Genomic DNA, 26,756 nt, shown 5'->3' with positions numbered 1-26,756 from the left:
TAAAGGGCCCAAACTTTTTTTTTTTTTTCTTTTCAAAGTTCCCCTTTTAGACCGGGAACAGCCGATTCGACACAGCGTTGGTCACGGGAAGCTGTTCCCGCCACGACATGAAAGGTAAAGGAGTAGGCTTTTTTAAGTTGGGAGGGATAGCCAATGGCTTGGCTTACACACCAAGGCCGCGTTTTATTACCAGGCAGTGCAATGAAAGCGCAGGAGTGAACACGGTGACCCGGCGGGCGAGGGGTGTCGGGGGGAGCGGACGCAGCTGGAGCTACTCGCGGCGGGGTGGGGGTGGTGAGGGTGACAGGTGGGCGCCTGCGGGGATCCCTGCGGGCCCGGCGTCTGCCCTCAGAAGAGGGGTGGGGGCACCGATGGCTTTTGCGGAGCGGGCTGTGTTGGCAGCTCCCTCACTCCCAACCCTGGGGGTGGGGAGAGGAATGAGGGCCCCCTCCACTGGCTTTGCCGCCTCTAATGCCCAAACAGGAGGTCGAGCCGGTGGGTGTCATCAGGCAGGTGAACCTTGGTTTTTGAGGCTGGTGGGAAAGAAAGCTGATCACTTGGAGGCAGATCACCTCTGTGTTCTGAAGTTAGGCTTGTGGGTGGCCTCGGTGCAGGTTAAACTTCACATACTTGAATTTTGTTTGTTCATTGTGCAGCCTTTATTCATTGCCGCTGGAGGAAGATACTGGACTGACCTAGGAAACTGAAGTTGTTGAATGTCCTGGAGTCACGGATAAGGGCAATTACTTTTTTTTTGCCAATCACACACATTTAATTATGATGTGACTAGAGTTACTAGCAAGCTGAAGTAGCTAGCCATTAAGTGTTTGGAACACCTGCTGAGTCAGTTGCCTAGGGACTGTGGTTGGATTTGTGATTTGGACAGTTGTCCAGCTGAAAAAGAATTGACAGGAGCTTTATAAGGATTTTACAAAGCTCCTTCTAAAATTAGTCTGTTAAACCTATGATTTCCATTAGGGCTTGGTATTCAAAGTATTACTGATTCTTATTTTTATGAATCAAGTCCTGGAAAAAGCCAAGAGACCTGAATGAAGTATACACAATGGAAAACTCAGATGCTACCCCTGTTAATTTTACTGTGCTGTAAATGGAACAGCAAGTGTTCTTAGGTATAAGGCTTGTAGTTTGCCAATATATTCATTACCAGAGCTTTAGAGTCCCATCAAGTTAGTAAGTTTTTTGTTACTTTTTTTTCCCTCAGCAGAATAATTCCCTTTAATAATTTTGTAACAAGAAACAGACTGTCAGTTTGCTTAAGATTAGTACTTTTTTAATGATCAGAATAATTTTGCCATGTTAGAAGATGCTTTTTCGGAAGAAGACATCTGGGAATACAAATCCAGAAGAAAACCAAAACGAGTACATCCAAATGATTGCTCTGAGAATATTCCAGAATCTGTTGAAAAAGCAACAGATGGACAACACCAGTTAAAACGAAACAGAAATAAAAAAAGGACTGTAGAAACTAAAAAGAAGGTCAAAACCCCGGAAACGTGCCTTAGAGAAACAGACAGTCAGACTTCTGTAGCTTCCAGTCAGAACTCCACTTGCGGAGATGGTATTCAGCAGTGCCAAGACAAGGAGGCCACTCCAGAAAAGCGCTGTAGGACTCACAAAGACAAACACGTGTCTCCAAAGACACGACCGGTTTATGATGGGTACTGTCCCAACTGCCAGATGCCTTTTTCCTCCTTGCTAGGTCAGACACCTCGATGGCATGTTTTTGAGTGTTTGGATTCCACACCAGTCTCCGGAACAGGTAAGATGCCAAAAAAGACAGTGGACTCGAAATAGTCAACAAGACCTGCATGAGGCCAGACTTACCAATCTGGAAGGAAAGAAGGAAACAAGATAAGTAGTAAACGGAAGTGAGATGAGATTCTCTAAGAATGACTCACCTTTGAAGGAAACAAGATAATGCATTGTTACCCTTCTTGTGAGGGTAAAAAGATACTAGTCATTGGTATAACTGTAGAGAGTGTTGCAAACCTGAAAACAATTTGAATGGGGAATTCCCTGCCGCTAAGTGGTTTGGGCTCCTTTCTTCCACTGCAGGTGGAACGGGTTCAATCCCTGGTTCAAGAACTAAGATCCTATAAGCCACATGGCCAAAAAGAAAGTTTTAATGCATTTTATTATTTCATAAGAGTTCCAAAACATCTGTGATTTTTCGTAAATGTTAATTGAGCACATATTAAGCTACTTTCACCTGCATAAGGTAGGTAGTGTTGACATCTAATGGGCTTTCCAGGTGGCATAGTGGTAAAAAATCCACCTGCCAGTGCAGATGACATGGGTTCAATCCCTGAGTTGGAAAGATCTGGAGAAGGAAATGGCAATCTGCTCCAGTATTCTTGCCTGGGAAATCCCATGGACAGAGGAGCCTGGGGGGCTACAGTCACTGGGGTCGCAAAGAGTCAGACATGACTTAGCAATTGTGTTTTTAGTTGCTCAGTCATGTCTGAACCTTTGCGACTCCAGACACTGCAGCCCTTCAGGCTCCTCTGTCCATAGGGATTCTCCAGGCAAGAATACTGGAGTGGGTTGCCATGCCCTTCTCAACTTAGTGACTAAACAACAGCAATTGATATCCAATAGAGATGAAGTGAAGAGGCTCAGTCATGTCCAACTCTGTGACCCCCATGGATGTAGCCTGCCAGGCTCCTCTGTCCATGGGATTTCCCAGGCAAGAATACTGGAGTGGGTTGCCATTTCCTTGGCCAGGAGATCTTCCTGACCCAGGGATAGAACCTGGTTCTTCCTCATTGCAGGCAGATTCTTTACCATCTGAGCACTTAGAGTTCTTAAAAGTTGAACAATTTGCCCATTTTATCTTTTATGAAACAGACTTTTAGAGAATCATGAGTGTAGTCCACAGGATTCTTGAAGTCAAGAATGCTGTACATTCTTCTTAATATACAGAAAGAAGAACTAGGAAAGAGTGTTAGGTTATTAAGATTCTAGTAAATAAAATTGTGCCAAATGAGAACTGAAGTAATATTACGTTTTTGTTATCTTTTAAACTATATAGTAAATGTCATGTTTAAAATGTATAAAATCCTACTTATAGTATATGGAGAATGAGTTGTTATTGATTTGTATAAAGTTATATACCATATATAAAATTTTAAATCTCAAAGAACTGAAATTCAGTAAAATAAAAGTAATAGTCAATATGGCTTTCATGTTAATTATGATTCAAAAGACATTTTATTATTAACCCCTAGTTCTCATTTTAAAGTACTGCAAAGATGCAAAATAACAACAACAACAAAACTGGCACTAGCCTTTCCTGTATAAGTGAAAGCCTCAACAAATGCTGGTAATTTGGTTTTCAATGGCTTGAAAATCAGAAATCGAAGTCCCATAATGAGCCCCTCAGGGTGAAATGTCTTACAGATGAAGCCACCTCAAAGAGATTTTTCTCTTTGCTTTTCACTGATAAACTCCTTTGAACAGAATCTCAGGTGGATGGTTCTTGAGTTCTATAACATATACTTTTATGAGGTAGTTTTAAGTTTTAAGCAATGAAGTCTTCCAATTTAATGTAACATCCTTTTTGGAGGTGAAAGTGAAGGTCGCTCAGTCGTGTCTGACTCTTTGCGACCCCTTGGACTATACAGTCCATGGAATTCTGCAGGCCAGAATACTGGAGTGGGTAGCTTTTCCCTTCTCCAGGGAATCTTCCCAACCCAGGGATGGGACCCAGGTCTCCTGCATTGCAGGTGGATTCTTTACCAGCTGAGCCACAAGGCAGGCCCTTTGGAGGTGGAGGGAGTCATTTTTTGATAGGCCTGGAAAGTGACATACAAGGGGGAGGTTGTGCCAAGATGGTTTCCATACTGTTTCTCAATCGTAATAGTATGACAGGGGAGTTTCCAGATTACTTAAGCCTTATTATTAACCAATTTATCAAATTAAATTGCAAATCTTACAACAGAATCGAAAATGTTTAGTGTATGGACAGCTCTGATTAAGATTGCTATTATTGTTTTTGTATACAGTGTGTATATTAAATAATGGAACCTAATTTGGTACTGCAATTGTCATACATCTGTGTTGCCTGATAAGACAAAAATTGGAGTAGAATTTTAGTCTGTGGAATTTTAAACTTATGATACAGACATACCAGCTTTCTCTACTCTTATTTTTGCCTGAGCAATAGGGATGTAGTGAAACTGATGGGATCGATTTCTCGTGCAAGCATGATATGCATTTTGAAGGAGCTCATCTTTGTGAAAGTTTTTAGTGGGGAGAAAAAGGTGTTAGTCTTAACTTTTTTTTCCCAAGAAAAGAGTATTTGAAAAGAAACTTAAAAGAATATTTGATTTAAAAATAATAACTAGCACCTTGTAAAACCATACTTGATTACTGATAATTGTGTGTTGATTTTTTTTGTTGGTATAAAGATAGCTATTGTCCTAAGGCTGCAAAGTAGGGCTGATTACTTACCTGTTAAACCACTTACCTGTTAATTTATATTGCTAATACTGTCAAAGCTTAGTCTGTGCTTTGATCCAGTAATACTTTTTTCTTTATTAAAATTTTCAGAGTGTCCTGATGGCCTTCAGTGTTCCTCAACAATTCCTTCTCATTACCAGAGATACACTCACCTTCTGCTAGCTCAAAGCAGGGCTGGTAATAGTCCTCTCAAGGATCCTTCCCATGGATCAGGTTGGAGTTTCAGTGAGACTAATTCAGACTTTCTTTGTAGCCTTGAGAAAAGATGGTCTTCACATCAGAAACAAACAGAAAACTTAAAAAATGTTTCAACTGATCCCTTGCTAGTGACACAATGTCTAAAAAGTTCTCAGTCTCCAACTGAAACCCATAAAAAGATTTCCTCTTTGACAAATATCCAAACTTCCCAACAAGTCACACAATTTACAGGACATGTTAATAGTGACAAACTGGTAGGAGTTGGTTTGCCTCTTGTTGAAGAATTAGACCAAAACAACCCAGAACAAAGAAATTTGCCATTGCCAGAAAATGACTTTAGCAACTGTGAAATCTCCTATTCTCCACTTCAAAGTGATGAAGAAACTTACGATACATATGATAAGCTGGATGATTCACAACAGGAACTATTATTCATGGAAAGCTCTAAAGATGGCAGCCTAGAAGAAGATGACAACAGCTCCACTTTGTCTAAAAAACTATATGACCCCTTACTGAAGGACCAGGAGGCCTGCCCCGAAGTGGATAGCTTCTTAACACAGGATAAATACAATGAAGAATTGTATGAATGCAACTCTCTTAATGATTCGTCTCAACTTACTTTCCAAAATAAGAGAATTGTTTCACGTGGTCATCCAGCATATACTGATGATGATTTTATGTTGCTTCCACCTGCATTAACAGAGAGGTTTACTTCTTCTAGTTACCAAGCCTCTAAAGCAAAACCTAATGAGCCAGAATTTCATTCATCTCAATCAAATAAAGAGAAACAGGTGGTTGAAGAATCAGCTGTTTACAATCAAAACTGTCTTCCATTACTTAAGAGTAAAATGCCAAAACCTTTTGAAAACCAGAGAGGAGGGTGTCATTCTGTCCACCCAACCCAAAGTAAAATCAGAGAGTTATCAAATAAGAATTCCAATGCTAAGAACAACGCAAACTCAGCATATTTCTGCAGAAAGACATTAGATGGTATGCTGGACAATCAAGTTCCAGTTTTAAATTCAGAAACATTTTCTAGTACACCTACTGTTGCTAAGCCTTCGAAAATGTTGCCCTCTGGCCCTAAGTGTCATGCAACACAGCCTTCTACTAAGGTAATGAAGCAGATGGATATAGGTGTGTATTTTGGACTGCCACCCAAAAGAAAAGAAGAGAAATTGCTGGAGGAAAGTTCATTAGAAGGGATGAACTTCAATACAGCTGTAAGTCCTAATGAAAAGAGGTCCCAGCAGCGCAAGAGGAAAGCAGAAAAATCTTTAAGTGATTTAGAATTAGAGGCAAAGAATTTAAGTGAAAGTCAGCCCTCTGTGGAGCTTTCTGATAAGAGGTCACAGCGTCAAAGAAAGAGACTTAAAAAGTCAGATTCATTGCAGGAAGGAGAACATCAGAAGAATCCAGGTCACCTTAAAAAGACAGTGCCTGGAACAGTCAATTTAAGTAAAGACAAAGCCTTCATGAAATCAGCTCATCGCAGGGTGCAGAGGGAGAACACGAAAATCTCAGAGTCATCTAATGCAGGAGAATTAAGGAAAAGGACATGTCCATTCTATAAGAAAATACCTGGTAAGTCGCAGTATCAATGCTCAGTGTATCTACAAAGACGCAACTTCTTTAAACTTCATGTTCATCGCTCATGTTGTATGCCTGTGAAACAATTTTTTGCGTTTTCCTTATTTTTGATACCTCATTAACCTGTAGCAGATTTTTTTTGTGTGTGTGTGCCTATTTAATCGTTTTTGGTCCATTTAGTTCAGCAAACTTCTACTAAACATTTTCTGTATACAAAATGGGGCTTTCCTGGTGGCTCAGACAGTGAAGAATCTGCCTTCAGTGTGGGAGACCCAGGTTCAATCCCTGGGTCGGGAAGATCCCCTGAAGAAGGGAATGGCAACCTACTCCAGTATTCTTGCCTGGAGAATTCCATGGACGGAGGAGCATGGTGGGTTACAGTCCATGGAGTCGCAAAGAGTTGGACACAACTGAGTGACTACCACCACCACCATATACAAGATACTGTACTAGTTAAATAAGATATTACAGATTTGACAAAAATGAATATAGACCAGTTTAATACAGAGGAAGGAAAGGATTTCTGTAAGTAACCATAGTAACAGACATCCTTTAAGAACTTAAGAAAAATGCAGAGTTCTAAAAAAGGAAGTTCAAAGTTCAAAAGAAGTTCAGAGTTCAAAGTAAAAGTAAAAGTTCAAAGTAAAAAGTTCAAAGAAGGAAAATGTCATGGGTTACACAGGTCATAATAATGCTAAACATTTTAAATGTTCATAAAATTTTCATAAAAATGCTAAACATTTTAAAACCATATCATAACTTAGTTTCATAATCTTTTCATATTTTTTAATTTCTTGTGCCTTCATAGAAGAGCTAATAGAAAAATGTGTAGTAAAATGAATTTTATTATTGAAGAAACCAGGTACCCTTCTGAAAAGAAACCAAAATGCACTTGGTTTCAGGAAGATTCTTTAATGTGCTTTTTTGGTACTATAAATGTATGATTTGCTCAAAATATTTATGTAAAGAAAAGTATTTATGCACATCATAGCACCAGTTCTGTTTTTATTAATTATTTTGATTAAATTTATATATTTAAAGTGAGCTCAGAACTAGTGGGCCATGTGTGGATAGGCCTCTGTAGAATTGTGGAAATATGCTTATTTATATATATAGGAGGTATGCTTATTTACCTGCATATTTTAGAACAGCTTTTTTTTTTCATAATTGCTGCTCTAGGGAGCCTTTTTAGGCTTTTTTCCCCCTCATTTCCCTTTCTCTTCCCCACCGCCCACAATGAAATTCAAATACTACAGATATCTATTACCTGTTGTTCTGTGACTCTTTGGAGGGCCAGTGAGATCATTTGGGTCATCAACCATTTTTCTCCTGCCAGAAGCAGGTCAGTGTCACCCCCATTGATATTTCATGTTTTAGAAGAAAGATAGCATTCTCCTTTTGCTGTTTCACAGAAGTAAAGGATTTTTAGGTGCCTAGTAAGTATCATGAAAATATTCAGCTAGCCAAATAACTGGTTTGTAGCTTAGTGCATTTTTTTTTTGGGGGGGGGGGGGAGTTATTCTTAAAAAAGACTATACTGGGTATATTTAGCGTAGACTTACAAGACTCATTTTCATCTCTAGGATCATCCTTTGGTGAATTTATGTGATATAGATTTTTAAATTAAATTGTAAAGTTAAGTTGGACATGAGATGTAAAGGTGTAAGAGGGTTTGCTATATAAGCAAATTGGGTAACTTTTACATCACTCTTGCTAAAGCAGCTGCTTCGGTGTTTTCATTGTAGGAACTGGCTTTACAGTCGATGCCTTTCAGTATGGATGGGTTGAAGGTTGCACTGCCTATTTTCTCACTCATTTCCATTCTGATCATTACGCTGGATTGTCTAAAAACTTCATGTTTCCCATTTATTGTAGTGAGGTAAGTTCTAGTATTCTAAATTCTGAATTTGTGGAATGCAGTGAATTTCTAAGCAGTCTGGTTAAAAAATAATTAAAATTGTAAGATCATTTTTCTAGAAAATATATGAAAAAGCAGACTCCACATTGAGACTCTAAAATCAAATGAGTTATTGTCATAGTTACAGTAGATGTTTTAAAATATACTTTATTTTATGGAGACAAAAGATAAGCTAGTTCATGATGTACTGAAATACGGTTCATTCAGTAAATATTTACTGAATATGCCTAAAAAGAGACTCATGCAAAATACCTAACTTCAGGGAGCTTACAGCCTACACATTCACCAGTACTCCCGTGGGCTCTCTATTTGTAGTAGAAAAGTGAACAGAATGCCTAGAAGTGGGGAGAAGTCGGGGGCTTTACTGTGTCCTAGGCTAAGGTTAGAAACAGTTTCATGGTGAAAGAGACACCTTGAGCTTATTATAAAAAGGTGAGCATTTTAATGTGTACTACTAAGGACTTTGGCTAGAATTTGATTTAATCCTCAAGTATTCTTGAATAATCCTCTTTTTATTAGTGAAGCAACTGAGGCTTGGAGCGGTTAAATAGCATGTTCCAAGTCACAGAGCTAGTAATGACAGATGCAGAATTTGAACACAGGTCTGTCTGACTCCAGATCCAGGCAAAAGAAAGAGAAGAGAGCCTTCCAGGTAGAGAAGAGTTTGTGTAAAGGAACAGACACTGAGAAGTATAGCCATTCCAAGAACTCCAGTTGCTAAAAGCAAGCTAAGGAATAACAGTAGATAAACCCGCAGAATTGGGTAGGGGCCAAATCATGAAGGATTCTGTGTCTCATGATGGGGTAATAGACTTTTTATAGGTGAGGGAGAAGTTGGTGATAGTGTTTAAGCAAAGTTGTGATGCAGTCATTTTAGAAAGTTCATCCTGGCATTCTGGTAAGTTTATATAAGTGAGAGAACAAGGAAATTATTAAGATGCTTGAGTTCTTAAGTAGATATGAAATAAAAGACTTATTTAGTGTTTTAATGTATCAGCAATAAGCTCATCCTGTTTTGCAGATAACTGGCAATTTGTTGAAGAGCAAACTTCACGTACAAGAACAATATATCCATCCATTGCCAATAGACACTGAATGTATAGTGAATGGTATCAAGGTTATTTTGCTAGATGCCAATCAGTAAGTATTAAAGTTACCTTACTGACAACCTGTTTTTAAATATTCAAAAGGGAAACACATTGCATGGTTATTTAAGAACTTTTTATTGAAACTATTATGCTTGATATTTCTTAAAACAAGTAAAATGTGTTTCTTCTTTTGAAAAAACAAAATGTACCCAATACAGAAACAAAGATTAAATGTAGAGTTTAATCTAAGTGTTTTCTAACCCTTTTTTAATACAGTTTAAATTACTGTGCTTTACATATGAGACTCTATCTTATTTTTTTTTTAATCTTTTAACATATTGCTGCTGTTCTTTAAGAGATAACCTTTTGCCATTTTCTTTAATATCACTTATATAAATTAACAGCTGGTACTCCATTCAGATTCTAGAGGATTTTTTTTTTTCCTTTAAGAAATCCTTTAGGTTTTTGATGCTAAAGACTTGGAAGATTTTTTTCTTGAAAGAATTTTTTCTTTTTCGCCTCATTTTTTTAATGTTAAGTACTGTCAGGATTCACAGTGCCAAAATACAGCTTTCAGTCAGCTACGCGTCTTTACACTTTCCGTGGAATGTTATCCTTATGTACCTTAGAGATCATAGATACCTAGAGAATTAAAACTAGGACTAAACCAAGGTCTCCTAAATTCCAGGCCAGTGCTTTTTTTTTTTTTCAGATCGCCTGTGAGATTTTATCTGCTAACTTTGCTGCTGATTATTTATTTAATCACCAATTATAACAACTCCGTTCTGAATTTTTTTTTTTTTTTGGTGATCTTTATTGAGGTATAATTTACATAAATAAAATGGACCTATTTTAAGTCTTTGTTGAAATTTGACAAAAGTACACACCCATGTAATTCCCACCACAATAAAAATATGGAAAATATTCCCTACCACAGGAGTTTTCCTTATGTTCCTTCCCAGTCAATCCCAAATCCCAGCTCGGATTCAGAAAACCTTGTTTTCTGTGACTGTGGATTAGATTTGTCTTTACTAGGGATTCATCTGAGTGAAATCATATAGTAACTCCTGTTTTGTATCTGACTTCTGTCACATGTTTTATTTTTGAGATTCATCCATGCTGTTACATGTTCCTTTTTATTACTGTGTAGTATCTACTGAATGACATAATACAATTATTTTATCCATTCAGTTCTTGATGGACAACTGATTTTTGTTCTTTGACTTTGCATCCTGAGACCTTGCTAAACCTGATCATTAGTTGTTTTAGGTTTTTTTGTATTAATAGATTCTTGAAAATTTTCCATATATGTCTACAAATAAAGATGATTTCATTTTACTTCTTTCTTTCCATTTAGAGTGGTACTTTTTCTTTTATTTATTGTTCTGGATTAGACCTTCAGATACTGTCAAATGTAAGTGGTGAGACTAGACATGTTCCCATGTTCTTGATCTTAAGAAGAAAGTATTCAGTCTTTCTCCATTAAGTATGATGTTAGCAATAGGTATTTCATAGATGCCTTTTATCAGTTTTGAGGAAAATCCCCTCTGCTGGAAGTTTGTGATGATGAATGGGTGTTGAATTTTGTCCAATGTGTTTCTTTGGCATCTATTGAGATTATAATATAATTTTTCTCCTCTATAATGTTAATGTGGTAAATGACAAAGATGGATTTAAACCAGCCTTACGTTACTGAGATAAACCCACTTAAACTTCATGTATTACCCTTTTTGAAAATTCATAGGTGGATTTGATATACTAATATTTTGTTAAGGAGTTTTGTCTTTTTTACAATGTCTATTGGTCTACAGGTTTTTTTAAATAATACTTTTATCTTACTTTGTTATCAGAGTAATACTGACCTCATGAAGTATTCCCTTCTCCTCTATTTTCTGAAATATGTCATGTAGTAATTGTTATTATTTCTTCCCTAAATGTTTCATAGAATTGCCCAGTGAAGTCACTGAGGTGTGGATTTTGGGTTCAGGGAAGTAAGGGGAAGTTTGTAATTATTTCCTGTGTTTTCCTAGAATTTTAAAGTTCTCTGTGTTTTGGCGGTAATTTCCAAACCCCTTTGTGTCAGGGGTCCACAAGACCACCTCTCGGCTCACTGGAAGGACTAACAGGACATGGAAAAGCTGTTTTATTTGTGGTGACAGCTTATCACAGTGAATGGACACATTAAAATCAGCAGAGGGAAAAAGGCAAATGAGGGTGAACTTAGGAGAAACCAGGTCCAAGCTTCCAGGTGTCCTCTTCTAGTAAAGCGGCATTCTTGCTGTTGTTTAATTGTTCAGTTGTGTCTGACTGTTTACAACCCCATGGTCTATAGCCCTCCAGGCTCCTCTGTCCATAGGATCTTCCAGGCAAGAATACTGGAGTGGGTTGCCATTCCCTTCTCCAGGGGATCTTCCTTACCCAGGGATCAAACCAGGGTCTCCTTCATTGCAGGCAGATTCTTTACCATCTGAGCCACCAGGGAAGCCCTTGAAAACACATGGGACCTGTGACTGACCAGGGAAGCTCAGCTGAGCCTTAGTATCCAGGGATTTTATTGAAAGTCAGTGGTATATAATTCTAGCACCCATATGACTGACCTCCAGTCAGCTAAAGCAAAAAACAAGTATTCACCACTGCTAGTAACTATCTGATCAAACCAATAACACATGGCCCAATGGGTGAGGCATCCAAAACACTCTTAGCAGGCAGAATGCTCAAAGGACTCAAAACTCATCTCCCAAGGGCCAGCCAAGGACTAGTCCTAAAGACAGGCTTTTCTTGAGGATGTGTGGAGTTTTACCAGCCTTGGTCTGCTGAATTAACCTTTTCCTGCACACCAATTTTTTGTGTGTGTGACATAAATTCCCTGAAGTTAAAATGCTACACCTCTCTGTAGTACAATACTATATCATTATGGTCAGTTGATAAAGTGTGTTAGCTTGTTGATATTGAAATGGAAACTCTTTCTTTAGATGCTTTGATCTGTGTAAATAATATTCCCCTGAAATGTTTGTGTTCAGCTGTCCAGGTGCTGTCATGATCCTTTTTTATCTTCCTAACGGTCATGTCATACTACACACGGGAGACTTCAGGGCAGACCCCAGCATGGAACGTTCTCTACTTGCAGGCCAGAAGGTCCACACGCTTTACCTAGATACAACGTAAGAGAAGCTTGTTTGTTTGCCTCTTTTTCCCACTGACAGTATTTCCCTGTGTATTATGAGTAATTTTGAGCTTGTGCTTAGGTAATCAAAGCGATGACTTATAGTTAATTATCATTTTAAGTATTTATCAGAAAAATAATTGAAAAAACATACACTTACTAAGGACAAATCTGGGATTACATGTCTTAATTTAAGACTCCAGCTCGATTTTTTTTTTTTTGTAATATCCCTTTGAAAATATGGTTTATATGAGAATCTTGAGCAAACTTTAGGAAAACATCCTTTAAAGTTATCCTTTTAAAGTATCTGTGTAACAAGTGTGATTATGAAGAAAAGAAAACAGAATGAGGTCTGTGTCTGAATATTCAGAATTACGTTCTTTCTCCAAAAGGTAATCTATAAGCAAGAGTCTTGAATTACTAAGTGCTATCAACATAATAGCATAAGCCATTGTCTTTTTTACTGCATGCATGCTAAGTTGCTTCAGCTGTTGTCTATCTCCTGGCGACTCCATGGACAGTAGCCCACCAGCCTCCTCTGACTAATAGGATTCTCCAGGCAAGAATGCTGGAGTGGGTTGCCATTTCCTCCTCCAGGGGGATCTTCCCAAACCAGGATAGAACCCACGTCTCTTATGTCTCCTGCCTTGGATGGGGGTTATTGACTACTAGCACCACCTGGAAAGCCCCATTGTCTTTTGAAAAAGTTCAGTTCAGTCACTCAGTCGTGTCTGACTCTTTGCGACCCCATGGACTGCAGCACACCAGGCCTTCTTGTCCATCACCAGCTCCCGGAGCTTACTCAAATTCATGTCCATTGAGTCGGTGAGGCCATCCAACCATCTCTGTCGTCCCCTTCTCCTCCCACCCTCAGTCTTTCCCAGCATCAGGGTCTTTTCAGATGAGTCAGTTCTTTGCATCAGGTGGCCAAAATATTGGAATTTCAGCATCAGTCCTTCCAATGAATATTCAGGACTGATTTCCTTTAGGATGCACTGGTTGGATCGCCTTGCTGTCCAAGGGACTCTCAAGTGTCTTCTCCAACACCACAGTTCAAAAGCATAAATTCTTCTGCACTCAGATTTCTTTATAGTTCAACTCTCACATCTATACATGACTACTAGGAAAACCATAGCTTTGACTAGATGGACCTATGTTGGCAAAGCAATGTCTCTGCTTTTTTTGTTTTGTTTTGTTTTGTTTTTGTCTCTGCTTTTTAATATGCTGTCTAGGTTGGTCATAACTTTTCTTTCAAGGAATAACTGTCTTTTAATTTCGTGGCTGAAGTCACCACCTGCAGTGATTTTGGAGCCAAAAAAAAATAAAGTCTCTCACTGTTTCCATCGTTTCCCCATCTGTTGCCATAACGTGATGGGACTAGATAGCATGATCTTAGTTTTCTGAATGTTGAGTTTTCAGCCAACTTTTTCACTCTCCTCTTTCACTTTCGTCAAGAGGCTCTTTAGTTCTTCGCTTTCTGCCATACAGGTGGTGTCATCTGCATGTCAGAGGTTATTGATGTTTCTCCCTGCAACCTTGATTCCAGCTTGTGCTTCCTCCAGCCCAGCATTTCTCATGATGTACTCTGCATATAAGTTAAATAAGCAGGGTGACAATATATAACCTTGACGTACTCCTTTTCCTATTTGGAACCAGTCTGTTGTTCCATGTCCAGTTCTAACTGTTGCTTCCTGACCTGCATAGAGATTTCTCAAGAGGCAGGTCAGGTGGTCTGGTATTCCCATCTCTTGAAGAATTTTCCAGTTTGTTGTGATCCACACAGTCAAAGGCTTTGGCATAGTCAATAAAGCAGACATAGATGTTTTTCTGGAACTCGTGCTTTTTCGATGATCCAACAGATGTTGGCAATTTGGTCTCTGGTTCCTCTGCCTTTTCTAAAACCAGCTTGAACATCTGGAAGTTCACGGTTCACATATTGCTGAAGCCTGGCTTGGAGAATGTTGAGCATTACTTTACTAGCGTGTGAGATGAGTGCAATTGTGCGGTAGTTTGAGCATTCTTTGGCATTGCCTTTCTTTGGGATTAGAATGAAAATGGACCTTTTCCAGTCCTGTGGCCACTGCTGAGTTTTCTAAATTTGCTGGCATATTGAGTGTAGCACTTTCACAGCATCATCTTTTAGGATTTGAAATAACTCAACTGGAATTCCATCACCTCCACTAGCTTTGTTCATAGTGATGCTTCCTAAGGCTTACTTGACTTCACATTCCAGGATGTCTGGCTCTGGGTGAGTGATCATACCATCGTGGTTATCTGGGTCATGAAGATCTTTTTTGTATAGTTCTTCTGTGTATTCTTGCCACCACTCCTTAATATTTTCTGCTTCTGTTAGGTCCATACCATTTCTGTCCTTTATTGTGCCCATCTTTGCATGAAATATTCCCTTGGTATCGCTGATCTTCTTGAAGAGACCTCTAGTCTTTCCCATCCTATTGTTTTCCTCTATTCCTTTGCATTGATCGCTGAGAAGCGTTTTTATCTCTCCTTGCTGTTTTTTGGAACTCTGCATTCAAATGGGTATACCTTTCCTTTTCCTCTTTGCTTTTCGCTTCTCTTCTTTTCACAGCTATTTGTAAGGCCTCCTCAGACAGCCATTTTGCCGTTTTTGCATTTCTTTTTCTTGGGGATGGTCTTGATCCCTATCTCCTGTACAGTGTCATGAACCTCTGTCCATAGTTCTTCAGGCACTCTGTCTATCAGATCTAATCCCTTGTCTTTTTATTATTCTTAAAATATCTCTAATTGGTTTTTCAGAGATGATGTTAACTATTTCAATCTGTCTCAAGAAGACCTGAGTTTGGATGGCATATTTTAGTAAGAGATGATCTTTCCATATCCAGTTTTCTAACACTATAGCTAATTTTTCCATCCTTTTATATGTACTTAAATACCTGGTGAATTAAGAAAATAATGTTTTAAAAGAAACGTTTTTATTGTTGCTTTAGTCTACATACCATTCTGAATTTCTTTGTGGGTTCTTACAGGAGAGAGGACTGAGTTTTTTGTCTACTCTCATAGCTGACCAGCAAAGAGTATATTTCTTTGATGTTTATACTTTATGAGTTTTTTAGTGGAAAAGTGCTGAACTTCATGTCAAATATCTATAACTAGTAGTGTTAGGGTTAATACTAATAGTAGTATTTTTCATTGGGTGTTATTATATTGAGGTAGACACAACTAGATCTGCTATATTCCTATAATACTATATATATTTCTGAATCGCCCAAGAAAGAATAACAACCATGTGAATATTAACTATTTGATTTAATGCTACTTCATCAAATTCATGTTCAGTTTCAATTATTAAAAATATATATTTTTGATAAAGCAGAATTCTTTAGTCCATTAAGATAATCCCTATCAATAGTATTTTCTTTGATATGGGTTGGGGTTAAAAAAAAGAGGATATTAAGGTTTACAATTCATAGCTAAAAGAGCTAGCTAGAAATATTCTTGAAAGAAGAAAATGCAATTTCTTTATTTGAGAGTGATAAAAGAAATATAATGAAAAAGGTATATTGAAAATGTATAATTCCATCATAAATAATCAATAGCTGTTAACAAATATTTTAACCACAGGCACTGGTGAGGTAACTGCAGTGGTGTTAATATACTATACTGCTGTTGTATATAATTTTGATAAAGCTTCTTTTCTAAAATAGCATCTGACTTAATGCTATGGCTTTCTTGTTGTTCTTTTAATAAGACTGTATTTACATATTACAGATATTGCAGCCCAGAATACTCTTTTCCGTCTCAGCAAGAGGTTATCCAGTTTGCCATCAACACTGCCTTTGAGACTGTAACTCTAAACCCACGGGCTCTTGTTGTCTGTGGCACTTACTCTATTGGAAAAGAGAAAATCTTCCTAGGTGGGTGATAGCTATAGCTAATTTACATTACTGTATTACAAGGATCAGATTCTTTTTGCATAAAGCCCTTGGAGGCATCGTTCTTGTGCTCGATGTTTATTTCCTGAAACAGTTCAGTATTACCTTTGAAGTCGAAGAAAAATTTGATAGAGTTTAATTCCTTTAAACTTTGAAAGACTTAATGGAAACATTTGATAAGTGTGTTTATGGTAGCCTTTATATCTACAAAGTGTTTATAGAGCAAAAGTCCATGCTACATTAATATTTTAGCAGACTGAGAGATGACTAGTGCATAGTTGTTTCACTGCATTTTTGGATAACTATCAATTATTTTAGAGAACAGGTTTAGATTTTGTTCCTAAATGATTTCTGGAAATGCAACTGTAATTTTTCTAGATAGTATGGTACTATTTTGCAAAGTATTTTCTATTTCTTCTTAACTATGGTCCCATAATGTCAAATATTAAGATGTAAAATGATAAAGTCAGGGTTTTAACTCCTGCAAACTTATTTTTTCCCCCTCCCTCAACCCCTTTCCATCTATCTTTTGCAATTTTGAAAGACTAGTTCTTTAAAAATAAGTTCTTGAATTTCTCACAATTTATTCCTCGTGGTTAACCAAGAAAATTATTTAGCCTTTTTGAGACATCATTGCAAAAGTGTGAATGTTTTGAATTTCTTTCTATTTGGTAAATTCTTGTTTTAAAGTTGATTAAATTGTTATTTAATCTTTTCATGAACTATAACTTACTATTTTTGAACTTTTCCTGTAGCCATTGCCGATGTTCTAGGTTCAAAAGTAGGCATGTCCAAAGAAAAATATAACACATTACAGTGCTTCAATATACGAGAAGTCAATTCCCTCATCACTACAGATATGTGCAATTCACTGGTTCACCTTCTCCCAATGATGCAAATTAATTTTAAGGTAAGCATTCAAGAGATACATCTTTAGGATAAACTAGAAAAGGCAATCTGATGATTGTAAACTAGAATCCCATTTTACTTGCATTAGAGGAATTCAATTTACAATGGAGTCAAAGTAAAGTTTGCCCTAGAAAATCTTTTAAGTGGAATTTGAAATGTTTTTAAGTTTTTTTGGTGCAGCTGTATAGCATGATTCACATGCTCACCAGGAGTTTAGGAGCTAGGGAAGGAAGAAACGAAGAAACAAAAGTAGAAAAAAGTATGCGTCTCTCTGGTCATTCAAACCTTCTGTTTGTAAGATTATTTTCCATTTCTTCCTGGATGAGTGGGGAAATGAGTGAAGAATTCTAAGGCATTCTTACTTTTCTTCAGGTCTATTCTGTATAATATTAAGCCACTATACCATTGATATATGTTGAAAATATATATGTGAGGATTAAATGAAATAGTAGAAGTATATTTTAAAAGAAAGTTCTAGTGTTAGTTCTGAGGTATAAATTAAGATACATATGATGTGACCTCCCTGTAATTTATGGGGGTTTGTTTGTCAGATTTATTCAGATACTAAGATTGATTCCTTTTACTAACATTTTGACACCTTGCAAAGGAATACATCAAACCTGTGTATTAAAAGCAATAAAGAACATGATGTACACCAAAAAAATATATTTTTAATTTTGTTATAATATTTATGAAACAATTTTATGGAGCCTTCTGAAATAGCTTAGTAGGTATTGATTACTTTGTCATAAATAAGAACACTGATATAGTATAAGGAAAATTAGTATTTTAGTGCTGTCCTTTGAGTAAGGAAATGCTCCTCTTTTCACGAGATTATGATAAAATCCTTTTGGCACCTGTTTCCGTGAGTTTGTAATTCATCAAAATGTCAAGGATAATCAAGTCACAGTGTCGTCCATTAGTGGTTAAGCCAGCTTTGCAGACATATGTTAAATTTGAGAGGTATCCAGTTTGCATGGAGGCTAATGAGCATGTTGCTTAATCAGAAAACCATCACTGATATCCTGAGGAGGGTATAACATGTGTTTATGATTTTTATCCTAGTCTTATCTCTTGCTTAGTTTGTTTCATTTGAACAAATGATCCATTTAAGGGGACAAAACAGGTGGGGGAGTCAGAATATTATGGAACTGAAGGGGCTAGAGTTCTCAGGAAAGAATGTTCAAGAGTACCGTGTGCTGTGCAGAGGTCATATAAGGAAAGGGTGACATTCACAAGGACCATTTCAGTGAAGTAATGTTGGAGGAAGCCAGAGGCAGCAGAGGGCTAAGGAATGAATGAGAAGGTATACAAATAGCCAAGAAGCACATGAAAAAGGAGGATCAGCACTGTTAGCCATCAGGGAGCTGTAAATCAAAACCACAGTGAGATACCATTTTACACTCACAGGGATAGCTGTAGTAAGAAAGATAGTGCCAGGTGTTGATGAGAATATGGAGAAACTGGAACCTCATGTATTGCTAATAAGACCGTTAAGTGGTATAGCCACTTTAGAAAACAATTTGTTAATGTCTTTAAAAGTTAAACATGGAGTGAGTATATGATCAGTAATTCTAGTCCTAGGTATATGCCTGGGAGAATTAAAACATTATGTCCACACAAAAACTTCTACACAGATGTTCATGGCAGCATAGTTCATAGTAGCCATAAAGCTGGAAACAGCTCCAGTGTCCATTAAATGATGAATGGATAAAAAGAAAAAAAAGTGATATGTACATAAAACAGAAATATTCAGCTGTAAAAAGGAATAAATTACTGTTTCATGCTACTCTGTGAATAACATGCCAAGTAAAAGAAGTCAGACACAAAAGGCTACATATTTTGTGGTTTCATTTATATGTGATGTCTGGAATAGGTAAATCTGGAGAGAGTAAGTAGGTTAGTGGTTTCCAGGGCTTGAGGGAGGGGGGATAGGGAGCAACTGCTAATGAGAACTGTGTTTTCTTTGGAGGGTGGGCGGAGGTATTGATGAAAACGTTCTAGAATTAGACAGCGTGATAGTCACGTAACTTTGTGACTATACCAACAACCACTGAACAGTATGCTTTAAAAAAAAAAAAACTGGCCGTTACCTGCTTTGAAGGAAAAAAAAAAAAAAAATCTGAAATCTTTGTCTTATTTCCATTATTTGTTGTATGTTGGTATTTTTCTGTAGCCCTTCCCTTTCTTCCATTAAAGTGACCAGATATTGATGACATTCTTTTTACAATTTCATATCTTCAAAACACAGATGGCATGGAAGCAGATGGTTACCATAAAGCTACATTTTAGTTAGTACTTAAAGCCAATTTTTTAAACTAGGCAAAATCGTTTTATTGCATCAGAGATAATGACATTTTTGTGGAAATGTAAACATGATACAATTGTCAGTGTTTCTGAGGCATGCTTGAAAGACTTAGAAACACTGTAAATCAGGGATTCCCAACCTTTTTGACACCAGATACTGGTTTACTGGAAGACAGTTTTTCCACAGACTGGGAGGTGGGAGGGGAATGGTTTGGGGATGATTCAAGCACATTACATTTCTTGTGTACTTTTATCTCTATTATTATTACATCAGCTCTACCTCAGATCATCAAACATTAGATCCCAGAGGTTGGAGACTCTTGCTATAAATAATAGCACTCATGCTACCTAGTTCAACATCCCAGGTTCATATATGTAAGAACATAATTGACTACCACCACTGATTTTAACCTGATTGATAGGATGTGGTAAACATTAGTTATAGATGATTAATTTACATACTGAAAAATAACTTTAGTAGCATTTTTATCACAAACTAATTACTAATAAACAGAGAGACAAGTCATAGATCAGGGACTTTATGTTGACTAAATCATAATAAAATTCCTCTTGATAGTAATCCTCCAGTTGTGGTTAATGAATGCCTAGTGGTGGTTGCAGTCTTTTCTATGTGCTTGGCTTAGATGATGATGTCCTATGTTTTTGTTTGTGGCACAGGTTAATAATGTTTTTGTGGTAACTCTAATTTGTCTCATGGAAAGCAGAAATTACTTCTGATTCAGTTCTCCCGAGTGTTTTTACAGAGAAACATAAGAATGGATAAATTTGATAACCTATTTTTGAAAGTTGGACTCTTAGTTTATGATATTACATGTATAATTGCTCTAAACCTGGTTCCTGTAATTTTCTTTTCTTTGTGAGGCCAGGAAGAGAAAAGGATTAGTAATTAAGCAAACAGTATTATATTAGCTAGATCGTAGACTAAGCAAGACAAAAACCTGAAAATTTTCAGAGCCAGGGATATGGTAATGAAAACTTATATATCTATAACTGAAACTTTTTTTTTGGAGGAGGGATAGTAGTTGGTAAGATATGTGACTGTTTATTGGTAGGTGTACAAATTAGTAAAAGATCATTATTTGATATAAAAGAGAAATCAAAGGATTATTATTAATTCACCAGTGAAATATTAATGTCTGATAAACACAATAAAATTGTCAGCCTCTAGATAAGAAGAAAAAATTTTTTAAATGAAACACAATGATATGTTTATCTTCTACCAAATAGGCATACTTTTAAAGAAGGTAGTATTCCTATGCTGAGATTCAGAGAAAGTGGCACTCTTCATCCACTTATAGGAGATATTATGGGTAAATCCTTAGCTATTCCATTTCTAAGAGTTTCTACTAAAAAATAAGTCCTTTCTGAAGAGATCAATCTAAGTTCCTAGGTGCTGATGGTGTAATAGATGATGAGAGTTTTTAAAAGAAACAGCACATTGTTTCCATTAAAAAAAAAGAAAAGGATTCAGAAAGTGGTGTTCGTTGAAGTCTTCCCCTTATGCTGTAGGCTTCCAGAAGGTGAAAGCTCTGTCTCACTGACCACTCAAACTTCAGCACTTGGAACAGATACTTATTGAAGGAATGAATAGGTAGATGAGTGATTTTGTCTTTATGATTTCTTCAGAACTTCCTGCCAGCATCTTTTTAATATTCAGTAGTTTATATATATGGTTAAAAAAGAAACAGGAGACTTTTGGAAATCCAAGATGACACTATATACTGTTTAGGTTTTCCATTGTTTTAAATAAAACTAGGATGTTATTATAAATTTACATGAAGCCTTTGACACTCTGGCTTTAGTCTTTAGCCAAAAAGTATTAGACTTTTCTTTTTTTTAATATCCCTCATGACATTTTGCCTTTATCTGGGTTTTTCTTATCTTTCGAAGGTTGAACCTTGGTCATTGATTTTCTAAGAAGCTTACCTAATGTCCTCATTAGTGACAACCTTAGCTTGGAAAGTTCTATTCTACTCAAAATGTATTAGCATTTTATTTCTAATTATAGCAGCATGAGAAGTTTTGCAGTTATTCTAGTTCATATATAAAGGGTGAAAAGGAGTAAACATTTGAAAAGAGCTACTGTGCATCTTCAAATGTGTGTCTGTGCTGAGCATAACGCGGTTATAAAGTTATTTCCATCTTTATAGCCGTCTGTCAGTCCTCTATTGGTGTAAATGCATGGAGAGTATGGACTCACATGTATCAGTGTTAGTATCATACCTCTAATAGGGGTTGCAAAAAGTCAGAAACGACTGAGCTACTCTCTCACACACACACACACACAACTTCAGAAAAGTAAAGGGGAAAAAAAATTTTTTTTTTTTTTTTCAGTTTTTTATTTTCTGGTGAGGAACACAGCACTAGGTTTTCCAATGCTCACCAACTGAAAACTCCCTAAAACTGTGCCGATGTAACATTTTAATCATTCTGTTTTATTCTACATTACCCATCTTCACTGACCGTTAAATAAATATCTTGTTTTTTTTTTAACAGGGTTTACAGAATCACTTGAAGAAGTGTGGTGGGAAATACAATCAGATTTTGGCTTTTCGGCCTACAGGTTGGACGCATTCTAACAAGTTAACTAGACTAACAGATATTATTCCCCAGACCAAAGGAAACATTTCAATATATGGTATATTCATTTTGCTTTTACTCTTAATATTTGTAGTTACATTAAAAAAAAAAAGGCAGTAAAATTAAGATACAACAAAAAAGAGGCACCAAAGTATCTTTAAGAATTTAACAGGTGAAAATTGCTCCTCACTTTCTAAACCTGTATCTTTAGTACATTGTAAACTCATATAAAGGAGTACAGCTAGTAGACAATGACTAATACAGAGGAGTCCATGTGTGTTATCAGTGACATGTCGGGGAGATTGTAGAACTTTCTGGCCAACCCAATATACTACTTGAAAGGAGAGATGGGTAGTACCACTGTGCTGTGGAAGGTTAAATGATGCGGTGGCACTGAGAATGGGAAGACAGTGACGGATGCGGTGACAGCAAGAGTTACAGACTTGACTTTAGTTTTTTCATCTTTGGAGTACGTTAACCATTTCTGTCCTCAGAAATGGGCTTATGACTATAATGGCCGAAGAAGACATTTTTGGACCCTAGTTTACTCTAACCAGGACCCTTTCTCTATGGTATTTGATCTTCAGTAAAGAAGATAATGAGATTTTGAATACTTAATCTTTTTTTTTCCTTTTTATGTGTACAAAGTTTGGGGATGGAATCTGCTTGCTTGCTCTGGAAATCAAGAATCTTTTGCTTGTTACCCTTCAGGTTTTACTCATATTTCTTCCAGAATTTTTGTGAAATCAGTAGCTGGGCAAAGTGCTTAGGGGAAGAATTGTTTAAAAAGAAAAAATCTATTTACAAATAAGAATCTATAGAAATGCATATTATTATTAAGTATCTACATAGAAAAGTAGAAAAGACCCAGGGATTGAACCCAGGTCTCCTGCATTGGCAGGCAGATTCTTTACCATCTGAGCCACCAGGGAAGCCCACGTAGAAAAGTAATAGCATTTTTTAATGTTCGAAAGTGTTTATATAATTTTAATCTTTATTATTTGTAAAAGACGGCTTCCCTGGTAGCTCAGTGGTAAAGAATCAGCCTGCCAAGGCAGGAGACGGGTTCGATGCCTCACCTGGGAAAATACCCTGGAGCAGGGCATGGCAACCCATGGCAGTATTCTTGCCTGGAGAATCCCATGAATGGAGTATCCTGGCATGCTACAGTCCATGGGGTCGCACAGAGTCGAGTGCGACTTAACGACTGAACAAAGGAAAAACAATTTGTAAAAAATACTAGCAAATTTTGTTATCAGAAAAAAAAAGCCCCAAGGAGTTTTTGGCAGAAATACTCGGATTGCTTTCTTTTTCTCTTTTATTTTATTTTGGGTGTGTGCAATTTTCTTTATTAGTTTGATGTTTAATAGGCACTATCTTTTGTGTTGCAGGGATTCCTTACAGTGAACACAGCAGCTACCTAGAGATGAAACGTTTTGTTCAGTGGCTGAGGCCGCAGAAAATCATACCTACTGTGAATGTGGGCACCTTGAAATCTAGACGCACAATGGAGAAATATTTTCAAGAGTGGAAACTGGAAGCTGGATATTGACATTACCTCAGAGGGCTCAGATATAGTTAAATAACTTAGACCTCACTTGTTAGTAGTTAAATCTTGAGTGATAATGAAGTACACTTTATGTGAAAAACCTCATGAAGGTCACTCATTCTGCTTACGTTCTCATTTACATTTGAGTAGTATGTTCATGGTGCTGACTATGGAGAGCATCTTAGCATCATCCATGATAACTGGTCAGCCTAGTATCTTTGTTTTTTGCCCCTTCTTGCGGGGTCTATTGTATTCTGCCTCCAGCAGTAGGAGGGGAAACAAAGGCAGATTCAGAAGCCAAAGAATTCATGATAATGAACTAGATTGAAAGCATTATATATAAGTAATTATGTATCTTTAAAATTATTTAATATGGGGCATATTTTTATGAGATAAAAAGTTTATATTATATGCATACTTAAATAAATTAATCTTAAATATGCTATAGTGTCATTTGTTTTTTTAGGATTTATAATTGATGTTCATGTAATTTTATAAAATTTCAGTGACAGTAATTAAATGTTTGACTCTGAAGATGACTCAGAGAGCCTAGACAATTACCCAATAAAGGATGGAGAAAAGCTTGCATGAATAATGTTTATCTGGATTGTTTGCTCAAGACATCAGATAACTAAAAATTTAGACTGCAGTTTTTTAAGTGAGATTATATAATTTATTTATGAATCTTGATCGCTCCAACAGAGATTAAGTAGCTGATCCAAAATGAAAATTTGGGGTAATGCGTGTTTTAAATGTTTTAATGGAGTTTAAATAAGGAAATAGATTTTTTGCACTGGGCTTCCCTGGTGGCTCAGCAGTAAAGAATCCACCTGCCAATGCAGGAAACATGGGTTCAGTCCCTGGATTGGGAATATCCTCTGGAAGAGGAAATGGCAACCCACTTCAGTATTCCTGCCTGGGAAATCCCATGGATAGAGGAGCCTGGCATGCTACAGTCCATGGGGTCATAAGAGTCCTACACAACAACACAACAATTCTTACATTGCCTCTAACAATGAAATTAATTTAGGGATTTCTTAATAAATGTTTTAATAGAAAATTATTTTCCATAACAGTTTTAGTCACCAGAAGGATGGTACTGTCAATGAAGTTTGTTTTTATAAGCTTGAATTTTACTTTGTTATGGAGGTAATTGTTAACAGAGATCACAATAAGGGAGGAAAAGCTTTGAGGGCCCAGTAGTAATAAATCCAGTGTAAGTATGTTCTCAGTTGACTTCAATTACATATTTAAAATATTTTTACTTGTTTGGGCTTGGTGTTTTAAACTTTTTATAAGTTATTAAGAGTTAGAAAGACTATAGTCTATAAATAAAGGAATTTTTAACATGGGAGAGACAGTATAGTCATTTAAGATTATTACTTATTTGAGTAATATTTTTTTCCTAGAATTATATTTTTCATTGGCAAAAAGATTTTTCATGATTTTGAATGTTTTACTTTGGAAATCCAGGCATTATTTAAGAGCAGCCTCAGCTGTCTCATTTTCTAGTGCAGAAACATCTTTCTACACAATAGTCCATTTATGGCAGCTTAGAATTATTTTGTTTTGCTATTATTATTGCAGAATATGCACAACCTCATTTAGAGACCATTCCAAAAATGGGATTTATTTTATAAATAAGTCACAACAACCAAACTTTTCAAGGCTCTGTTGAGAACTGTATATGAAATTCTTAGTTCTAAATGCCCAACAACCTAATTTGGTAGGTTAAAATTTTCAGTTTTAAAGTAAAACAAAAGAAGAAAAAACATAAATGGACAGCAGCTCTTGAACAGCCTTAACAGGAGTAGAGAGGGAGAAGTAGAATTAAGCCAATGCAGGGGAAAATGCTTCACTACACATTACATGGATTTGGAACTTTTCAGAAAGCTCCTTTATACTCTTAATCTGACACTGAACATTCAGTTACCAGATACAATGATACGTGACAGGTTGTTTTCAAGTTCTCATGACTTTGATTTAATGGGAAAACCTTTTCTACTTGATGTCAGTGCCTTTTATTTCTAAGTTATTTATCACTTTCCCTGCATTTTTTTCATGTCCCTAAATATGAAACTGGTTTTCAGAAAAACTAAATTATTGGCTTTCTTCAGTATGGAGTTATATTTCTGTGAACCAAATACATCAAGAATTTACTTATTTGATCCTGAATAACCATCTGTACTCTGGGAGATAGTGAGGGACAGGGAGGCCTGGCGTGCTGCTGTTCATGGGGTTGCAAAGAGTCGGACACGACTGAGCAACTGAACAACAGCGACAGCAACCATCTGTACTGGACCAGAGAGCTTCAAGTGCTAATATCCAAAATTATCTGTCTTGAAAGACTATTGATATTGCCTTGTAACTTTTCTGGTGGTTTTATTCCTGTTCATTCAGTTCATTTGGAATCGATACTAGAAAAACTCCAAATAAGCAGTTATTTGAAATCAGCAGAATTATAAGTTAATGGTTATGGATAATAATAGAATGATCTAGTAAGAGAATTCATTCTAACATGACTAGATAGAAGCTTTTAACTTGGTAATCATTTCATATGCTAATTATATTTCATCTTTCCATTAGTATCTACCCCTTCTCCGGAAAGTAGACATACTGTCTTTGCTTAGGAACTCAGTCCTTCATGATTTCACATTTCTATTTTTGGTAAGCCACAAATAATTTATAAAACTCTTGTTATGGAGTAGACCAAATATACAACACCAAGTATAACAGAATTATTCTTTTGTTGAACAGTCATAGCTGGGCCAGAGCTAGGGTGAGGCAGCAGAGATGCCTAGAGTACAAGATTTTAAAAGGCAAAAGTTGAAAGTCTTAATTTAAAGCTCACGCCATGCTCGCATGACCCTGAGAGTATCTTCTTAAACTCAACACTAGGAAATCTCTCTTGCCTCACACTAGTTCTAAGCCCTGATTGCTAGCCCCTAATTGTGGTTTGTTTTTTTTTTTTTTTTTGCTATTTTGATAAATCCAAAATGGCTTTCTAAATAGAATATCACTGTAGCTTTGTTTTTAATAT

At 36.7% G+C, this 26,756-nt stretch overlaps 1 protein-coding gene across 2 annotated transcripts; it reads left to right on the top strand.

Moving 5' to 3' along the window:
- Window positions 1–34: 34 nt before the first annotated feature.
- On the top strand, window positions 35–24,311 carry DCLRE1A (DNA cross-link repair 1A). Of its 2 annotated transcripts, none has more exons than XM_061162719.1 (10): window positions 35–114; window positions 657–1,780; window positions 4,573–6,264; window positions 8,016–8,149; window positions 9,210–9,328; window positions 12,297–12,437; window positions 16,187–16,332; window positions 17,106–17,260; window positions 22,084–22,225; window positions 23,559–24,311. In XM_061162719.1, the coding sequence occupies exons 2-10, from the start codon at window positions 1,315–1,317 to the stop codon at window positions 23,717–23,719; spliced, it is 3,156 nt and encodes a 1,051-aa protein (XP_061018702.1). In that variant the 5' UTR covers window positions 35–114; window positions 657–1,314; the 3' UTR covers window positions 23,720–24,311. The 2 variants fall into 2 exon arrangements, with proteins under 2 accessions (XP_061018702.1, XP_061018703.1); XM_061162720.1 differs by lacking the exon at window positions 35–114 and adding an exon at window positions 204–224.
- Window positions 24,312–26,756: the final 2,445 nt, after the last annotated feature.

The sequence above is a fragment of the Dama dama genome, chromosome 15 (genome assembly GCF_033118175.1).
Source record: "Dama dama isolate Ldn47 chromosome 15, ASM3311817v1, whole genome shotgun sequence".
NCBI lineage: Eukaryota > Metazoa > Chordata > Mammalia > Artiodactyla > Cervidae > Dama > Dama dama.
This window is presented reverse-complemented; position numbering and strand designations above follow the sequence as displayed.